The sequence below is a fragment of the Vipera berus genome (assembly GCF_964194415.1).
Source record: "Vipera berus genome assembly, chromosome: 1".
Classification (NCBI taxonomy): domain Eukaryota; kingdom Metazoa; phylum Chordata; class Lepidosauria; order Squamata; family Viperidae; genus Vipera; species Vipera berus.
This window is the reverse complement of record NC_138202.1, coordinates 120,489,977-120,510,606: the sequence shown is the minus strand read 5'-3', so window position 1 is coordinate 120,510,606 and position 20,630 is coordinate 120,489,977. Positions and strand designations below refer to the sequence as shown.

Here is a 20,630-nt window from a genome sequence, read left to right as displayed (position 1 = left end):
AACTTCTTGGAGCAGAGCCAGGCGTCTGCGAACCATCCCTGCCTGAAGAAAGGACTATGATTTAAAGGAGCAGGCGGAGCGGTACAAGTGGCAAAGGTGAAGAGGATTATTTTACTATACTCTCTAGCTTGTTGGACTTTTTAAACTTTAAGTGAAAGTGCGTCATAATTGAGGACTAAAAGATGGCGGCGAAACCTCCCCCTAAAACTCTTCGGAGCGGTGGATCCTCGCCGGTGCAACAGTCATCACTACAGGCGTTGCACCCTTCTGAAGCGCTGACATCGAAGGACTTACGAGATGCTCTGGATAAACTTTTGGAATCAATCAATCAATCAATGAGTGATAAATTTGCACAGATGGAGGAGAAATTGGAGAAATTGGAGGAGAGAATGGAAGAGAGGATGGAACAGAAGCTCAGCGTGATGAAGGTAGACATTTTGTCTTCAGTGCATAAAGTGGCGGAATGTGTGGAAGAATTAGATGAAAAAATGGATGATTTGGCTCAAAGGAATGCTATATTAGAAGTAAAAGCACGGGAGAATGAAATTGCAAGAGACAAAGTGGAAAGGGAGGTAAGCCTAGCCCAATATTACCAGATGCAGTTTGCTGTCAGAATCAGAGGTTTAAAAGAGAACATTAAAGAAGATTTAAAGCAGCTGATTTCTGAGGCTCTTGAAGTGGTATTAAATCAGCCAGCATCTGAAATAAGAGCAGCTATGGATAAAGTGTTTCGGGTGAATTCATGGATTGCCAGACAGAGAAAGTTGCCTAGAGATGTGGTGGTTTATTTTGCAAAAAGAGAGATTAGAGATCAAGTTATACAAGCTGCCTATGATGCTAAAGTGGTGATTGCTGAACAAGAAGTCTTGGTTTTAAAAGAAATTCCTCCAAGGATTTTAAGGGGAAGGAAGGACTATACATTTCTCGTGCATGAGCTTAAGCAAAGAGATATAAGGTTCAGATGGGAGATTCCAGATGGGCTGATGGTGATGCATGAAGGTAAAAGGTATCGGCTGATTACTGTAAAGCAAGCGCGTGATTTCTACAATAATGTCTTAAAAGCAACCCCATTAACACTTCTGGAAGCTGGAAAGGGATCTGGAGAAGGAGAACATCAAGAGGATGAAACAGAGGAAAGTGGTGCTGGAGGAGATCAAGCCACAACTTCTTTGGATGATCCTAGAGAGCAAAGAGTAACGCGTGCTGCTTTAAAACGAGCAAAGAAAATAAAAGAACAAGATCAGCAAAAGTCTTCAGATTCTTCACAACGTACATATAGTCAAGCTGTGGGAGGAGCACGGCCTAAAGAAGTTAGTCCTATCAAAGCTGTGGTCCAAGAGCTTTTGGAGGATATGCATGGCAACTAAATTTCTAACCTGGAATGTTAATGGACTAAATTCACCGCAGAAGAGGAAGAAAGTTTTTCAATATTTAAAACAATTTAAGATAGATGTTATATGTTTGCAAGAAACGCATATTAGAGTTTTGGATCAAAAGCATTTATTGAACTCGAGACTGGGTACGCAATTTGTTGCCTCTGCAGAGAATAAGAAAAATGGAGTGGTTGTTTATGTTAAAAGTGCCTTAACAGCAGACTTAATTGAAGCAGATAAGCATGGAAGATATGTTATGATTGAGCTGTTGTTAGAAGGTAAAAAGACGCTTCTAGTTGGATTATATGCACCTAACCAACAACAAGCTGATTTTTTTAGCTTACTCCACACAAAGCTTACCCAGTTGGATTATAAATCTTTTATTTTTATGGGAGACTGGAATGGTGTTTTGGATGTACAGTTGGATAAGGCTGGAGCTTTTAAGCGCATTCCAAGTCATGCTAGACTGCCTAAATCTTTTTTTGAAATGAAGGATGACCTGGAATTGCGAGATATTTGGCGTGAGAGACACTTGCAGGAGAAGGATTATACTTTTTATTCTGACAGACACCAATCTTTTTCGAGGATTGATTTTATTTTGTTGACTAATGATTTTTTTTTGAGAACTAAAAAGGTGAAGATTTGTGCAAGAACTATTTCTGACCACAGTCCAGTTTGGTTGGAGATTGATAAGGAGAAAAGAGACAGGCGCTCGTGGCGCGTAAATGAGAATTTGTTTAGAAATCAGAGAAATGTGGAAGAATGCAAACAGCGGATGAAGGATTTTTTTGAGATTAATATGAATAAGGGTACCTCTATGGACATGGTTTGGGATGCTAGCAAGGCCTATATGAGAGGGGTGTTGATATATATGAATAATAGATATAGACGTGCAGTGGAAACTAGAAGGAAAGAACTGGAGAATGAAATAAAGGAAAAAGAAAAGGCTTTGATTTTGAACCCAGAGGATGTGAAGATCAAGGAGGCTATTAGACTGCTAAGAGGACAATTTGATAAATTAATGGCAGATCAAGTGGCAACCAATCTGCGGTTTGCTAGGCACAATACTTTTTGCAACGCTAATAAACCAGGCAGATGGTTAGCTTATAGACTGAGGAAAAAACAAAGGGCCTCTAATATAGATAAGATTGAGTATAAAGGAAGGGTTGTGTTTCAACAGAATCTTATTAAGGATGCTTTTGTGGATTTTTATTCGAAATTATATACTAAAGAGGAAATTAATGTAAAAGATATTGATATATACTTGGAGAATGCTAGCATCCCGGTTCTTACGCAAGTACAAAAAGAGGGGATTAATCAACTGATTACAGAAGAAGAAATTCTTACAGCAATTAAGGAGTTGAAGGTGGATAAAGCGCCAGGCACGGATGGCTTGACTGCGGCCTATTATAAAAATTTACAATTTGAGATGATAAAGCCGTTAAAGGAACTGTTTCAGACAATTCAGAGGGGGGGAAAGGTGCCACCGTCTTGGAGAACAGCTTTTATCTCTTTGATTCCGAAGGAAGACCAGGATGCTACTCAAGTTAAAAACTACAGACCGATATCGCTTTTAAATACAGATTATAAGATATTTGCTAAGGTTTTGGCTAATAGACTGATGAGGGTTCTGCAACAGGTGATTCATGGGGATCAAACGGGGTTTATTAGTGGCAGGCAAATGAAAAATAATGTGAGACATATAGTTGATGTGTTAGAGTTTTTGGAAAGGCACAACCAGATCTCTGCAGCGCTAATTTTTTTAGATGCTGAAAAGGCCTTTGATCAATTGAATTGGCAATTTTTGTTGAAAGTTTTAGATAAAATGGATTTTGGGGAAAAATTTTTACAGCCGATTAGGGCATTATATCAAAAACAAACTGCCCGAATCATAGTTAACAATAGCCTGACAGTAGCATGTAATATTGAGAAGGGCACAAGGCAAGGGTGTCCGTTATCGCCCTTGTTATTTGTGTTAACATTAGAGATACTATTGGTTAAGATTCGGAACTCGGAAAAAATTAAAGGGATACAAGTTGGAGATCAGGACTATAGATTGAGAGCATTTGCAGATGATCTGGTTGTTACAGTGACCCAGCCAGAGAACTCTGTTGTGGACCTGATGGAGATAATAACACAATATGGGAAGGTTTCTGGATTTAAAGTAAATACACAGAAAACTAAAATTTTGGCTAGAAATATGACAGTTTCACAGAAGGCTCTCTTAGAAGGATTAACTGGATTTGAGATTGTTAAAAGGGTTAAATATCTGGGGGTGATTTTGTCGCCCTCTAATACAAAGCTATATAAAAATAATTATGAAAAACTATGGGGGAAAATTCAAAAGGAATTGGAGAGTTGGCAAAAATTGCAATTGTCTTTGCTGGGACGGATTGCAGCAGTGAAAATGAATGTCCTGCCCAAATTTTTATTTTTGTTTCAAATGATACCGATTCTTAAGAAAGATTCTAATCTGGAGGAATGGCAGCGAGGTATCAATAAATTTGTGTGGGCAGGGAAAAAGCCACGAGTTAAACTTAAGATTATGCAGGATACTCGTGAGAGAGGTGGCCTTAAATTGCCTAATCTTAAATTATATTATGAAGCTGCTGCATTAGTAGGAATAAGCGATTGGATTAATTTGACGCAATTGAGGTTATTAAATCTTGAGGGCCATGATTTGTTGTTTGGCTGGCATGCATATTTGTTGTATGATAAGAAGGTAGATACTGTGTTTAGGATGCATATTTTAAGACAGGCATTGCTGAGAGTTTGGAAGAAGTATAGACATAAGCTAAGCAGCAAGATACCATTGTGGGCAATTCCAAAACACGCAATAGAAAATATACATGCTGGTTTCAAACATGATGTGACTACGTACAAGGAAATTTTAAGCCTGGAAAGGAATGTTTGGTGTTTGAAATCATATAGCCTCTTGCGAGAAGAGAAGGTTGTTCAATCTTGGTTTCAATATATCCAATTACAGGCCAGGTGGAAAGAAGACCAGAAAAATGGATTTACAATGACTGATGGAAATTTGATAAAGCAGATTAGAAATCAGGGGTCAACACATATTAAACGGATATATCTTGCATTGATAGAGATTGACTCGGAAACAGAGCTTGTTAAGGATTGTATGATAAAATGGGCCCAAAATATCCAGGAAGTTATTACAATGGACATGTGGGAAAAGATTTGGGTGAGGAACGTAAAATTTACTCAAGCTCAAAATTTAAGAGAGAACTTTTACAAAATGTTTTATAGATGGCATCTAGATCCTAAAAAGCTTGCAAGTATGTATCCGAATTATCAGCCTAAGTGTTGGAGGTGTGGTGATGAAGATGCAACGTATTTTCACATATGGTGGACATGTAAGAAGGTTAAGGCTTTTTGGATAAAAGTCTGGTGGAATATGCAGAAGATTTTTAAACAGAGGATAAAGTTTTGTCCGCAACTTTTTTTGTTGGGAATAATTGCAGACGCTACAGTTGTGGACACCAAGCTGATGTTGAACTTAATTACGGCGGCAAGACTTTTGATAGGCCAATATTGGAAGAAAGAGGAACTGCCGACCATAGAAGAGTGGACTTTAAAGGTTTCCGACCTGGCAGAGATGGCGAAGATTTCGGCTTATTTGAAAGATCATTCGCAAGAACGCTATATTATGGAATGGAGAAAATGGATTGAGTTTATCCAGAACAAGTATAGGGTTAAGAAGTTTTATGTAGCATTCGAATAAGTCTTCTTTTGTTTTTTTTCCTTTTTTTTTATTCTAGTTTTTTATATATATTTAATATTGTTAAGGTGTGTCTTATCCTATATAAGCTAGAGAGTGATGGATTTTAGAATTTATAGTTGTTAGTATATGGTTGTTTATGGTTGCCTTTTTATATATATATACCTTGTATTTAGCTCTGGGAAGTCGGGGGGGGGGGAGGGGGGGTGGAGGGAGGGGGGGGAGGGAGGGAGGTTGGGGGGAGGTAGGGGGGGAGCAGGGAGGGGGAAGGGGGGTTTTTTAAGGGAAAACTGTATTTTAAAACTTTTCAATAAAAAAAAAAGAGCTGCTATTTCTTTTCTTTTTTTCTTTTCTTTTGGAGTGGGGGGGGGCAGAGACTATCTTCTTCAGTTGCATAAAAAAAACATAGGGCTAATATATATACTTCAACAGATAATGAAGTTCCAGCTACATCAGTCTTTAAACTATGGTGAGACGGGGAAGAAGAATAAACTCTCAATAGTGGATAAGCAAATGCATATCTGAAAATTCCCTGCTGTAGACTTGTAAAGTTTCCTACTAATGATTCCGGCAAGACTCACCTGGAAGCGCAGGATAATTGTCCAGATGAGGCCCAGCACCAAGCGATGGTTGCCATCAACGATATCATGAGACCCCATGTTTTCCAAATGCACACGCTGCTCCTTGAGGAATTGCAGGGCTTTGTCCACATTTTCCAAACAGTGGATTCGCATACGACCTTTAGTAGGCTTGGGCTGGGGAATTAAGTTAACTAGCTTTATATTAGTACACTAAACATATCAAGCACACAAGTACAAAATACGGTCTTTTGAAGAAGAGGTTTTAATTCTTGCAATAACGCAAGGAATTATTCTATCTATAGTATAGATTCTTTGCTGGCCAAAGAAAATATAAGGCTTCCAATTCCATATAAATCCAAAACCCGGTAGGACAGCACAGAGCTTTCATTTATACTTTGTAAGGTTGTCTATTAACTCCTTAGCTACTAAAGATTTCCTATAACTTAAAGGTCCAGATGTAGTTCAATTTCATTAGACTATATTCTTAGAACCAAAATACAATACACTGTGCTCTTAGTTAAAACAGAAAATGTTATGTGCTAGAAGAAGAATAAAAAGAAAATGAACAGTGCAAATAAAGGTACCAAAAAACAACTTCCACTAGGCCACAATTTAGAACATATAGCTGACTGAAAGAAACTCTTCTCAGGACCCTTTAGTGCTAAACATAACCTGCTTAGGTTTACTTACCTGAATCTATTGGCCAAGATACAATATTTAGATAATACATTATGACCAGTCCCCTCAAAACCAGTACGTATACTGTAGTTATGGGACTTTAGAATGACTTTGGAGATATTAAAAATGGCTTCCCAAGCTTCCACATGCTACGAAGACGTACATATTCTGTGCACTGAAACAATAATTTTGTTATTTATTGGTATATATTCTTCTGCTGAGAAATTGATGTGATATTGTTTTACATCTGTTGGCCTCAAAACAGCTTGAAGCATGTTCTTTGAGTTAACCAATAGAAGAGTGCAAAAATATGTAGGTGTTATGCCCTAAACAATTACCATCCTGGAGTCATAAAAATCCCCTAGCCCCAACCCATATAAAAGGGGAAATATATTTTTTGTTTTTCTCTCTCCTATTCATAGTGTTTTGTTTGTGACATGAGGTGGTTGCTAAGGGAAAGCTGCAAAGTTACCAAGTTGTTGCATTTTAAATATTGCCTTGGCATGTATCTGAAGTTTTAGGGTAGCAAAGATTTTGTGCAAAAGCTGTTAAGACAACGAGGGACAAGATTTCTAATCAACAGAAATATTTCAAATTCACAAAGCAGCAGCACCACAAAGAAACACACCAGCATTACTCTGACTGAAGTGGAGACAGAAAACATCAACTGCAATTTGAAACCATAGATCAGGAGTTGGTTTTGGAAAAAAGCCTTCTGTGGAAGTACCTTATGATATGCACATAGAAATTATGATGAGCAGTTATACAAATGTGAGATAGATAGATAGATAGATAGATAGATAGATAGATAGATAGATAGATAGATAGATAGATAGATAGATAGATCCAAATATTTGACAGTGATAATATTTCAAATCTGTTATTTCCTTTTAGAATTAGGATGACAATTGACTTGCCTTACACACTCTAGAGAAGTGAGTAAATAAGAAGTGGGGAAATAAAATAACATTACCAATAACTCTCCCGAAAGCACCTCCAGCAATTTAATTAGCATTCGTCCATCTCTGAGGTCCATATAAAGATCTGAAATGCGACAGGTTACACGTGCCAGGTGAGAGTTCACCCATTTTGTAAAAGTTTTCTTTTGCACAGCTTCCCGCTCATCTGAAATTAGGAAAAAAAGAATCTCTTAAACTACACTAATTCATACGAAAACTACAGAATTGTGTGAATTCAGCAAAATTCCAGTTTCAGTGTACTACCTATTGCAAAAACTAGGAAAACAGTGGGAAACCTAGTGGAAAATAACAATATTAACATTTTAAAAAAGAAATCCTAATCAATTTTTAGGACTTCAGAGAAAGGTTAGCTATCTGGGCAGTATAAAAAAAAAGTATCAAAAGCCATAGAAGAGTTTTGTTAAACTTTGTCTTTACTATTTCTACATAACTCTTTCTTCTTAGCCGCTGGTGTTATGGAGGAAACACAGCGAGCTTATGGAACATGAACAGATGTGATGTTGTCTGCCCTGTCACTGACCCCTATATGTACTTGTGGGTGTCTAATGAGCAATGAGACATGGCCAGAACAGGTGTTAATATTCCTCATGTTTGCAGAAGTTGGGATATAAAATAACTGAATATAAATTTTATTACAGGTTTTAAAGAATAAAACTAACAAAAACCATAGAAATTATACAAACAATACAGAATAAACAAAAGAAATAGAAAAGAAAAATAGACAAAACTGCAGAGTGAAAAGATAAAATAGAAAGAAGTTTCTGACTTCCTTTGCAGCAAATATATCTTATTCTATTACAAAAAGCTTACTTTTTATTATCTATTTTTTCTGATAATCAAAAGCAGAATTGCATTTTTTCCTGTTTGATATAAAAAAACTCTACTAGAGGTTTTCATACTGCCTTTTCTCTAATCAAGAAAATCAATTTAGCTACCTCTGCAAGTTCAAACATTTTCACCAACCATTCCACTATTGTGGGTATAATCAAACTTTTGAGCACGCAGTAATCTTGCTGCAATTGTCATATATAAAAATAGAGTTCCATGGTTTTTTCCCTAGCTATAACCAACATCAAATACTCGGCTCAAATTGAAGACAGGAATGCCATCACTTCAGTTAGGGTTTGGAAGATGAAGATAATTACTGGCTCAAAATGCAGTTCTTCCCAGTTTAGTTCTGTTAGATAACTTTTCCTTGCTCCGGAAGCCAGCCATACAGCATAAGCTGGCTTCATATGGGCTCTCTCCACTATTCTTAATATCACTGGGTTACGATCAAGCTATGCAATTAATTATTCAAAGTATAAGAGATATGGAGTTTCACACTGAAGTTATCAGGTTGCCCCAACATGATAGAATTTGGATAAAATACAGGTGTATGGAAACCAGCAAGTTATGTGTTAATTTCACTTTCCCTAAGCTGAAAATCACATTCTTTAAAACTAGATTCAACAGTCAACATTCTTCCATTCGCACAATTCTGGTAGCTGAGCATATCTGCCCATGTCATAATGAGAACAACATGGCTTGTTTTTCATTATGTTGTTCCAAATATTCCAAAATATCCAGCATAGTTCTAACATTGCCCTCTAACTATCTTTTAGATTAAAAACCCACATTGATCTTCATGAATAAATTCTTGCAAAGTTATTTTCAGACTTTTGGCTAAAATTGTTTAAATAGCATAATCATTATTCAATAGTGATATTAGTCTATGGTTTCTTGCTAAAGTGAAATCTTGTCTTCCTTAGATGTTAATGTAACATTAGTGTCTTTTCAAGTCTCCGGCATCTTTCCTTCCTGTACAATGGAGTTTATCAAGCTTTGTAGAGGATATAAGAGCTCATACTCAAGACACTTATAATACAGACTTCATAACCCATCTGGCCCAGAAGGCACCTTTCCCAATTTATCTTTTTAATAGCTTCTGAAACTTCCGTTACTGTTATAGGTCCATTCATAATTTATCTTTGTTGTACTGTAATCCTCAGTAGATTTCATTTTCTGATATACAGTATTCCTCTACTTTTTTCCATTGTAATATTATGCCCTCTATACAAACTTCCTGGTGTCTTCTTGGCTATGAACTAAGAGATACAGGAAATTCCAATCTTTTACACAATAAGTATCCATGGGGTTTGTCCTATGGTCATGGAAGATCATATAGGCTCTGAAATAGCAACCTGAGCCAACAGATTATGGATACAGCCATACCAAACAGTATTTAACAAACCAGGTTTTGTTAGGATCATTTTATACAATATGTCATGGCAAATAGGTTCCTCGTATTGTGACCTGTTAACAGAGAGAAGCAACCAATTTTGCCTCCCTGATAAATGTATCTATAAATGTGTTGCATGTTTGCAGTTAACTTTATTCTTTCTCTAGAATGTTTTAATGTTCTCAGAACTCTTTTCATTTTGCCTAATCTCTCTCCCAAGGCATTCTAGAAAAAGACTGCTACTAGTTTATTTATTCTGCAGGGAAAAAGTACACAGGGCTGTTGTTTTCAATTGTCCTTTATTCTGATAAGCTCCAGACTTCACAAAGCTTAAAGAGCTATTTAGTCAAACTGCTGAGTTGTAATACAAAGGGGAACTAAGAACGAGTAATATTTTCATAGCATAGCCTCAGCGTTTTTCAGTTGCTATTTCAGATTTTGTTAAAATTCCTGACTTGAATTATATGGCAGAATCAAGCCTTCAGTAGAGTGAAAGAAATTTACACTAGAATTTTCTTTATTACTGAAGTTAAAGCAGACTACTCGGTAATTAGAGAAAGATACAGTGGCTTATCCATTCATTGGAATTTTAAATTGCATTTTTACAAGTATATACATTTATGATGCTCATTGCTTCCACAAGAAACAATCACCCTTTTTAGCTCATTATTTCTAATAGGAAAGAGGTGTCCAACTGGTCAAGATAAAGTAAAAGTTTAATTAAGCTCATTTGATTACACTGTTTTTCAATGTTTCAGCATCAAATGTTGGTACTGGGAAATTACTACTCATATTTCTGACATTTATGATTTGGAGATCCCCAGCTTCTTACTTCATTTACCTACATGTTATCTCGTTACATTATGTTTTATATAAATAATGCCACTGGATTAAATTATGTTGAGATTTGGATTGAGATATCACTAATATGCTACTGAATTATATTTCCTGTATTCAGTTTTGGGATAAGAGTTCATTTATCTTGTCTTTACAATGTTAAGAAGCTCCTACGGTTTAGAGCATCTTTTGTCAGATTAGGATTATTGCGAGGTTGCTATGTGTCAGGCTTCCTTTAAAACTAATCTAGAAGGCTCATCTAAGCTGTAAGTTAGTAACCAAGTTTCTAACCAATTTCTATGTTCATTCAATGCGCTAAATAATTAACTAATTGAATGTATTGGATTTCCAGAACAAACTAAACAATATATAAAAACTAGTGTAGATTAACAGCAGTTTTAATATTTTTATAAATGTATCTGCTAGATATGTATTTGACTGGCTTAAAAATATTGCATAAATATAGCTTTAACTTAGAATATAGTTGCTAGATTTTAAACTGAAACTGGGCAAGTTAAATCTACATATTAGTGTTTTATTATCTGCATTGGCTTCTAGTTTAAATCCATTTTAAATCTTGCTTTTGATCTTTAACAGGCTAAGACCTGTTATCAGGATCACTTTAAAAGACTAAGTCACTTCCTTCCATATGTATCTAATTAGGAATTTAGATCATTCTCAATTACTCTTCTCCATCTGTCTTCACTAAGTGAGGTAAGGCGGAGCCGATTTTAAAGTTTTAATTTTTAATTAATTGCTATTCTATTGTTTTATGATTAATTATACTATTTTAATTACCGTATATACTTGAGTATAAGCCGAATTTTTCAGCCCACTTTTTGGGCTGAAAAATTCCACTTCGGCTTATACTCCAGTCAACAAAAAAACTTACCGAGGACTTGTGCGCGGCCGAGGCTTTGGTGCTTCCGGGATCGCGCGCACCTCTCCCAAGCCACCGCCGTCCGAGACCTGCCGAAGTTTGGGGAGGTTTGGGGAGGTGCGCGCGCACCTCCCCAAACCTCCCCAAACGTCGGCAGGTCTCCGTTCCTCCGCGCCCTGCCTGCCTGCTTCTTTCCGCAGCGGAAAGAAGCAGGCAGGCAGGGCGCGGAGGAACGGAGACCTGCCGACGTTTGGGGAGGTTTGGGCGCCTCCCCAAACCTCCCCAAACGTCGGCAGGTCTCTGTTCCTCCTGCCGACATTTGGGGAGGTTTGGGCGCCTCCCCAAACCTCCCCAGGTCTCCGTTCCTCCGCGCAGACCTGCCGACGTTTGGGGAGGTTTGGGCGCCTCCCCAAACCTCCCCAAACGTCGGCAGGTCTCCGTTCCTCCTGCCGACGTTTGGGGAGGTTTGGGCGCCTCCCCAAACCTCCCCAGGTCTCCGTTCCTCCGCGCAGACCTGCCGACGTTTGGGGAGGTTTGGGCGCCTCCCCAAACCTCCCCAAACGTCGGCAGGTCTCCGTTCCTCCTGCCGACGTTTGGGGAGGTTTGGGCGCCTCCCCAAACCTCCCCAGGTCTCCGTTCCTCCGCGCAGACCTGCCGACGTTTGGGGAGGTTTGGGCGCCTCCCCAAACCTCCCCAATCGTCGGCAGGTCTCCGTTCCTCCTGCCGACGTTTGGGGAGGTTTGGGCGCCTCCCCAAACCTCCCCAGGTCTCCGTTCCTCCGCGCAGACCTGCCGACGTGTGGGGAGGTTTGGGCGCCTCCCCAAACCTCCCCAAACGTCGGCAGGTCTCCGTTCCTCCTGCCGACGTTTGGGGAGGTTTGGGCGCCTCCCCAAACCTACCCAGGTCTCCGTTCCTCCGCGCAGACCTGCCGACGTTTGGGGAGGTTTGGGCGCCTCCCCAAACCTCCCCAAACGTCGGCAGGTCTCCGTTCCTCCTGCCGACGTTTGGGGAGGTTTGGGCGCCTCCCCAAACCTCCCCAGGTCTCCGTTCCTCCGCGCAGACCTGCCGACGTTTGGGGAGGTTTGGGCGCCTCCCCAAACCTCCCCAATCGTCGGCAGGTCTCCGTTCCTCCTGCCGACGTTTGGGGAGGTTTGGGCGCCTCCCCAAACCTCCCCAGGTCTCCGTTCCTCCGCGCAGACCTGCCGACGTTTGGGGAGGTTTGGGCGCCTCCCCAAACCTCCCCAAACGTCGGCAGGTCTCCGTTCCTCCTGCCGACGTTTGGGGAGGTTTGGGCGCCTCCCCAAACCTCCCCAGGTCTCCGTTCCTCCGCACAGACCTGCCGACGTTTGGGGAGGTTTGGGCGCCTCCCCAAACCTCCCCAAACGTCGGCAGGTCTCCGTTCCTCCTGCCGACGTTTGGGGAGGTTTGGGCACCTCCCCAAACCTCCCCAGGTCTCCGTTCCTCCACGCAGACCTGCCGACGTTTGGGGAGGTTTGGGCGCCTCCCCAAACCTCCCCAAACGTCGGCAGGTCTCCGTTCCTCCTGCCGACGTTTGGGGAGGTTTGGGCGCCTCCCCAAACCTCCCCAGGTCTCCGTTCCTCCGCGCAGACCTGCCGACGTTTGGGGAGGTTTGGGCGCCTCCCCAAACCTCCCCAAACGTCGGCAGGTCTCCGTTCCTCCTGCCGACGTTTGGGGAGGTTTGGGCGCCTCCCCAAACCTCCCCAGGTCTCCGTTCCTCCGCGCAGACCTGCCGACGTTTGGGGAGGTTTGGGCGCCTCCCCAAACCTCCCCAAACCTCCCCAAACGTCGGCAGGTCTCCGTTCCTCCTGCCGACATTTGGGGAGGTTTGGGCACCTCCCCAAACCTCCCCAGGTCTTCGTTCCTCCGCGCAGACCTGCCGACGTTTTGGGAGGTTTGGGCGCCTTCCCAAACGTCGCCGGGTCTCCGTTCCTCTGCGCCCTGCCTGCCTGCTTCTTTCCGCTGTGGAAAGAAGCAGGCAGGCAGGGCGCAGAGGAACGGAGACCCGGCGACGTTTGGGGAGGTTTGGGGAGGCGCCCAAACCTCCCCAAACGTCGGCAGGTGTCCGTTCCTCCGCGCCCTGCCTGCCTGCTTCTTTCCGCTGTGGAAAGAAGCAGGCAGGCAGGGCGCAGAGGAACGGAGACCCGGCGACGTTTGGGGAGGTTTGGGGAGGCGCCCAAACCTCCCCAAACGTCGGCAGGTGTCCGTTCCTCCGCGCCCTGCCTGCCTGCTTCTTTCCGCTGCGGAAAGAAGCAGGCAGGCAGGGCGCGGAGGAACGGAGACCCGGCGACGTTTGGGGAGGTTTGGGGAGGCGCCCAAACCTCCCCAAACGTCGCCGGGTCTCCGTTCCTCCGCGCCCTGCCTGCCTGCTTCTTTCCGCTGCGGAAAGAAGCAGGCAGGCAGGGCGCAGAGGTCCGGAGACCTGCCGACGTTTGGGGAGGTTTGGGGAGGTGCGCGCGCACCTCCCCAAACCTCCCCAAACTTCGGCAGGTCTCCGGACGGCGGCGGCTTGGGAGAGGTGCGCGCGATCCTGGAAGCACCGAAGCAAGTCCTCGGTAAGCTCCGGGCGGTCACTTGCTTCGCGTCTCCTGAGGGAAGGGGGGGGCGACTGGAGCGGGCGTGTTTCCTCGCCTGCTGGGCGCCGCGATTTGCCCGGGGAACGTGCGGGCCCCGAATGGCAGCGTGGAGCGAGGAAGCTGACAGCCAGGGCTTCCCCGAGAGCCGCGGCCACACAGGGTATTCCTGTGTATTCAGGCTTGCAAAATGGCGGATCGAGCCTCTGCTGGCGGCAGAGGCTTGCAGAACGGCGGATCGGCTTATACTCGAGTCAACAACTTTTTCCAGTTTTGGGGGGTGAAATTGGGGGTCTCGGCTTATACTCGAGTCGGCTTATACTCAAGTATATACGGTATACTGTTACCAAACCAAGATAGAACACTAAGCTATTGAGAATAATTTATTAAAGCTTCTCAGTCACCTCACAGAAGTAGAGCACTCAAGAATCCTAAATTTGAAATCACAACATCCATATTTCCCCTTTAAAGAGACATGAAGATGCCTTGCTACCTGTCCTTTAAGGTCAATTCCTCATGATACTTTGCCTCATCCTCTGCTATTCACTGAATTTACATAACTTTGCATTTAGCTGATGTGATATTAAAGTGGAGTTTCCCATCTGCTCTACATACAAGCCTTACTATATACATGATTTCTGGTGCTTCATGACTGAAGTAATGATATCATCAGGAGCTGTGTTGCATTCGGCCATATTTAGTTGTGACATATACCCATTCTCTCATCCAGCCATTGGTTGCTTCTCTCCTTTGCCACCTAATTTGTGCTAATGGACTGACATGATAGTTGTCTTCCACCAGCATTGCCCCCATAATGTCTGGCTGGTATTTTATGTACGTACTTTTAAAGTTTCTTTCAAGCTCTCTCTGAAGACAAAAAAAGTCATTGCTGCAACAGGCAGGGTTAATAGGGATAAATGTCTAGTACTAAGGATAAATGGACTTAGTACTTAATTGTAAATACAGGTAGTCCTCGACTTACAACAGTTCATTTAGTGACCATTCAAAGTTACAATGTGACTTATTTATGGCCATTTTTTACAGTTATGACCTTTGCAGCATCCCCATGAACATGTGATCAAACTTCAGATGCTTGGCAACTGATTCATATTTATGACCGTTGCTTTCTCAACTTTTGCAACCTTCTGACAAGCAAAGTTAATGGGGGAAGCCAGATTCACTTAACAACAGGGTTACTAGCTTATCAACTGCAGGGATTCACTTAATAACTGTGGCAAGAAAGGTGGTAAAATGGAGCAAAACTCACTTAGCAAATGTCTCACTTGACAACAGAAATTTTGGGCTCATTTATGGTCATAAGTCGAGGACTATCTATACTCTGATGTTCTATCACTATACTGCAATAAGGATTCAGACACACACACGCGCGACACTGAAGCTTCAAAATAGGTCCATGCAATATTACCCAATAAGCTTTACTAAGAATAGATAGATATCAAGTTTTTTTTAAAAAAACCCTCTAATTTTTCCTGGCTATCTGGAAGTATGAAAAAAGGGAAGGGTATTCCAGTAGCTATAAACTGCAACAGAAGGCAGGTGGGTTTTGCTAGGCTTAGAAGCCACACACTGTATGACCTGATTCTATGACAATGGATTTCTCAGACTGCTGTTAGAGGGGGAAAAAGAGAGGGAGGAAAAGGAAGGGAAGAAGAGAAGGAAAAGTTCACAGCTGCAGTATTCTTGCCTCAGAAAGTAAGTTTGGGATCAATTTATTAATAAATGCCCCAGTTTGCAAAATGCAGTAGATTTACCTGCTAGAGCTTTGATCCGGGATCTCTCAAAAAGCCTGGCAGAACTGTTGTCATTGTCCAACTCATCATCGGAGGCTTCCCATCGAGCATTGATTCGACTATATTGCGGCTGAATCTCCAAGTGATCAAAATCAGTTGCTGATGTCATGTTCTGGGAGTTTTGCTGTTTCTCTAATTTTAGCTGTCATCAAAAGGGATATAAACCAATGTTACTGCTCCAATATAAAAATGCCCTATGTTTTTTACAGTCGCTCCATGACACAACCCATGCAAATATTTTAAGTTACCTTCAAACTACGATTCTCTCTTACACACTAATGTATGCTAACTCTTGCCTGGAGAATTGCAATAGCCTCCATCAGAATATTTGAATGCGTGTAACAGGTCTGGTTACAGAAAGATTATGCTTATGATAGTATTACTTATACTGTTATATGAAACACTAGCTAACAGAAAGCTAAAAAAAATGTAAATTGTGTACAAAATATACTGTATCCCGAAAGGAAATAAATCACAGGGGTAAAATGAGTCAACCTCCACCCCCCCCAAAAAAAATATTTTCCAACATGTTACTAAAGTGACTGCAGATGTAAAGAAATAAAGATGCAAATAATATCTTTAAATATAGTAACCAAAAAGTTATATTTTTAAAAGGTTCAAATCATTTCTTTTTAATGTAAAAACTTCAACTGTAAAAACCTTGGAAGTTAAAACAAAGAAGCAAGCACAAAAAGCTGCAGGATAAAGTAAGTGCCGATTTTTCTGTTAGAGGGAGGATGGCACTTAGGAACAATAAAGTCAATTGTCTGGTTCATTTTGGAGTTCCACAGATTGGCCAGGGCTTCAAGAGAAGTAGTAACAGAAATTCCTCAAATCTATTTGAGAAATCGTATTGGTTGATCAGGTGTCTAGGTAAAATCGGTTAACCCTCTCAACTACTGCATAAGCTTGTAACAAACAAACAACAGAAATATCTAAAACTGATCAGACAGCAATCAGTCTAGGGCAGCATGAGAGAGATCCTATATCCTCAAAACACCAGCCCTAGCTATACAAAATACCAATTCCAGCATGTGCTCTGCTGTATGCAGAGGACCAAAAACAAACTGGGGCAGATTCATGAGTACCATGCCATCTATGGAAGACTTGACCTACACCTATCTGGACAACCTCTACACGGGTGCTGAAATCTCCCAGAATAAGAATCCTTAAGGAACTGGAGTGCCATACTAAAAATCACCCTGTATAAATCCACAAGGGAGACCATTGTAGAGCAGACTGGATTGTACACCAATATTAACCCTACACTATTCCAGCAGTCTAACACCGCCTTCCTACCCCCAATATAAGCAAACACTTGAAATGGACATATTTCCAGATGGAACTGAGATGGAATTCCTATAGACATGGTCATGCCACCTCTCCAGCTTCCCATGCTAGTCTGTTATATTCTTTTCTCAGCCAGGTTTTCATGATACATGCCAGGTCAGCACTTTCATCCAGGATTAAATTTTGCATCATGACCTTTCCTTACAAGGGATAACAATTAAAAGAAGGACTTTCAGGTTAGAGCAATCATCTTCTCTGTCACTTTTGAGTTATTTGTTTGAAAGGAGGGAGGGAAGAATGAAAAACTAGCCAGATACCTGCTCTTCTTTTCCTGCAAGGAAAGTGGGAAAACAATTGAAGCTCCCCACTGTTCTCCCTCTAACAATTAGTATTTTAATATTTACTCCCTCCATTTCTTATTTTTCCCCATCTCCCTGGTACCTCTAATAAGACTATGCAGCCATAACAGCCGCAGATTAGAGCCCCAGTTTCTTTCCTTTACAGGATAATAGCATGGCTCTTTAGGGTTACTTTAAAACTTCACAAAGGGGCATGTGCGATGATTGACACTTCAGGGTAGCATTTCTCCACTTAGCTGATGAAGCCTCCTGCAGACCCAGATGGAGCAATGGATGAAAGATAGACAAACAGCTAGATGATAAAGTGTCTCCCTGTTTTTCTCATATCACGTACCTGACAGGGCAGTTATTGCCTCTCTCACAGTGAATACAATTATTAAACGGAACACATAAAGCATTTCATCTCCACAATTTACAAAGTTGCACATGAGCTTGTTTTTTCCCTATCATATTCTATACAATACTTTCAGTCAGAGAATATCAAATATTCACGCCCAAAATGTACCTAATTTTCTCTTCCCAACACTTTCATAAATTCTGTCATGTGTTCAAGCTTTCTCTACAATAAAGGTTTTTAAAATAGAAGAGTAAAACAACACAACTATTTGATAATGGTTTGATTTCCCCCCTCCCTTTCGGTATGTTTCTGCTGGGTTAAGTATAAATTACAGGGAGTCTTCAGTTAATAATGGTCATTGGGAACAGAATTTCTGTTGCTAAATTATAAGGCCATAAAGTGACCGCATCACTTAGTGATGGCAATCCTGACACTCCCCATTGCCATCACTATGCAAGGATCCTGGACCATTAAGAAAGTCCCAGGCAGCTTGCAAGCAGGCTGACAGGTAGGTAACTGGCTGCTGCCGTAGGTGATCAGCAAGGCACAAGTGCAACAGGATGCAGCTGTTGCTAAGCAGGGGAGGGTGTGTGGGTGGCCTATAAGATCACTATCACATGACCCTAGGTGTGCTGGGATAGCCAGAAGATCAAGCACTAGTCATTAACTACCATTTATTCAGCGCCTTCGTAACTTTGAATGGTCACTGAATAAGTGTTTGTTGAACAAGTATTATTTGCATACTAAGATAAAGGAGATCACAGAAATTATATCATTTTCATCATTTTTGTCAAGATGACCCAATGTCAGAATATCCAATTCAGTTTATCTAATTTATGCAGAAATCAATACAATCTAAGCATAAGGAACAAAATAATGTTTTATTTCATTTATTTCATGATGTTTTTGCATCATGTTCTGTGGAATGCTTTCTTTTTCTTCTAAGATCCTTCTAGCTGATGCCTTTATAGCAATACACATTTAATTGATTTAATCTTATAATGGGTGTCCACAAAGGACAAATATCATGTATGTAATGATTACACAGTTGCCATGACTCACACGTAATGCAGGTACATAATTGGAGTGTTTACATAATATCATCATGAGTCATTGTTCTGATATCATCTTAGTTTGTTACAAATGCATTTAGAAGTTGTCCCACTTGAAATTAAAGCTGAAAATGCTAGTTTAAGAGTGCTTATAAAGGATTAATATCTTTTCCAATTCAGCAAGCACCAATCTGTTCAATAATCATTAATGACAGGACCAAGAAATTATAGAATCCTTCTTGAGCACCCAGAGAAGGTGTTTCTTATAATGGGGGTAGGATAAATAGATTTTGTTTTTAATTAACTTTTGAAGTTTAATTTCCTTAAGAAAATTTTCCTTCCAAACTGCAAAAATCCACACATCCGCTAGTTGGTAGGAAACATATGCAGTATATTCAAATGCTGCTACCCAGTCTAGATCTAGTACCCTAATTTTCTTCACTTTATCTATATATTAATGCATAAAAATAATGGGAATAGGTAAAGATGACAACCCCTTCTGTAATTTATTTATTTAAAAATACTGAGTAACTTTCTTCTTCTTGCTTATTATTCTAATCACAGCCATCTTGTTCTCTTTGCTCTTTTCTCCTGTTCTGTACTACAACTATTTTCTCATGCCACACTTTATTCATCTGGCTTATAGGCAGTTCTGAGTATGTGTGCTCATATATGTGCATGTGCACACATACACATACACAATTTTATATTAAAAAATGAGATTTCCACCTGCCAATATTCACTTAGCACCCAGTGGGTTCTTTTGAACAATATTCTTAACCTGCAAGTTTATGGTGGGAATTGTTATTATGACATGGAACACATACAAGAATAGGTAAAGCTAAGGGTAAAGGTTTCCCCTGTCTAGTTGTGTCCATCTCTAGGGGATGATGCTCATCTCTGTTTCTTAGCCGAGAGAGCCAGTGCTATTCGAAGACACTTCCATAGTCATGTGGCCAGCATGACTATACACCAAGGGACATGGAACCTTCCCACCAAAGTGGTACCTATTTATCTACTCGCATTTGCATGCTTTCAAACTGCTAGGCTGGCAGGAGCTGAGACAGGGAGCTCACCCTGTCACAGGGCGCTCGGCTCTGGAACCCGGGCTGTCAACATTTCAGCTGACAAGGTCAGTGTCTTTAAGCATGGAGCCATCATGCCCCTACATTTAATAATACAAATGGTTAATTTTGAGATGTGTTATAGTAAAGATCAAGAAAAATTCTATGCCAAATATAATCATGTAACCTCACAAATTTTATTGGAGCTGGTTGTTGCCTGATTTATAGAAGAACATTTGTGAGGTAAAAGGTTTTACAGTGCTGTTGTGGTATCTGTCCACTAGGACATTTTGGACTATTTAAAACTACCAATTCCTTCTCCCATGATTTTTATAGTTGTTTGTTAGGATGGATATCAATGGTTGTGTTTCTTCCTGTCATTTAGTCACCAGGCCAAATGTCTAACACCACGTCAGCTAGACAACTGATTTCCCTACTCCTTAAGGTGACTTTTAGGCACAGTATTTATGGATTTTGTTACTGATATTCTATAGACTAAGGCCTGAGATGCCTTTCTGGTGGTAGCCGACCTTTTTTAAGGTAATTCATTTCATTCCCTTTTGTGGCCTCCTGAGAAAACTCATCTATTTATTTGACAAGTTTTCCTGAATCACAGCTTATCAAAACATTTAATTTCTGATACAGAAACAAAGCCCATGGCATATTTTTGGAAGGCTGTATTTCAACTATTGGATGCTAAGCTCCACCTGTCTTCTGGTCATCATCCACAGGATGTGGAAATGGAGAAGATAAATGCCACCTGAGGGTAATATCCTTGTTGCTATGTAAACTACCAATAGACAACTGGCTGAGTTTGCTTATAATATCACTGTTCATGCC

At 40.9% G+C, this 20,630-nt stretch overlaps 1 protein-coding gene across 4 annotated transcripts in view; it reads right to left on the bottom strand.

Annotated features, from left to right (window-relative positions):
• SPTB (spectrin beta, erythrocytic) overlaps nucleotides 1-20,630 on the bottom strand; it is a 132,998-nt gene that overhangs the window by 83,965 nt on the left and 28,403 nt on the right. For 3 of the 4 annotated variants that reach the window (XM_081330966.1, XM_081330963.1, XM_081330964.1), the window contains exons 2-4: nucleotides 15,650-15,830; nucleotides 7,342-7,493; nucleotides 5,691-5,864 (exon numbers count right to left, since the gene is read on the bottom strand). In XM_081330966.1, the coding sequence (XP_081187092.1) occupies nucleotides 5,691-5,864; nucleotides 7,342-7,493; nucleotides 15,650-15,797 (474 nt within the window). In that variant the 5' untranslated portion in view covers nucleotides 15,798-15,830. Of the gene's footprint in view, nucleotides 1-5,690; nucleotides 5,865-7,341; nucleotides 7,494-15,649; nucleotides 15,831-20,630 lie in introns of those variants that run through there. The other variant, XM_081330965.1, reaches the window with a different exon arrangement.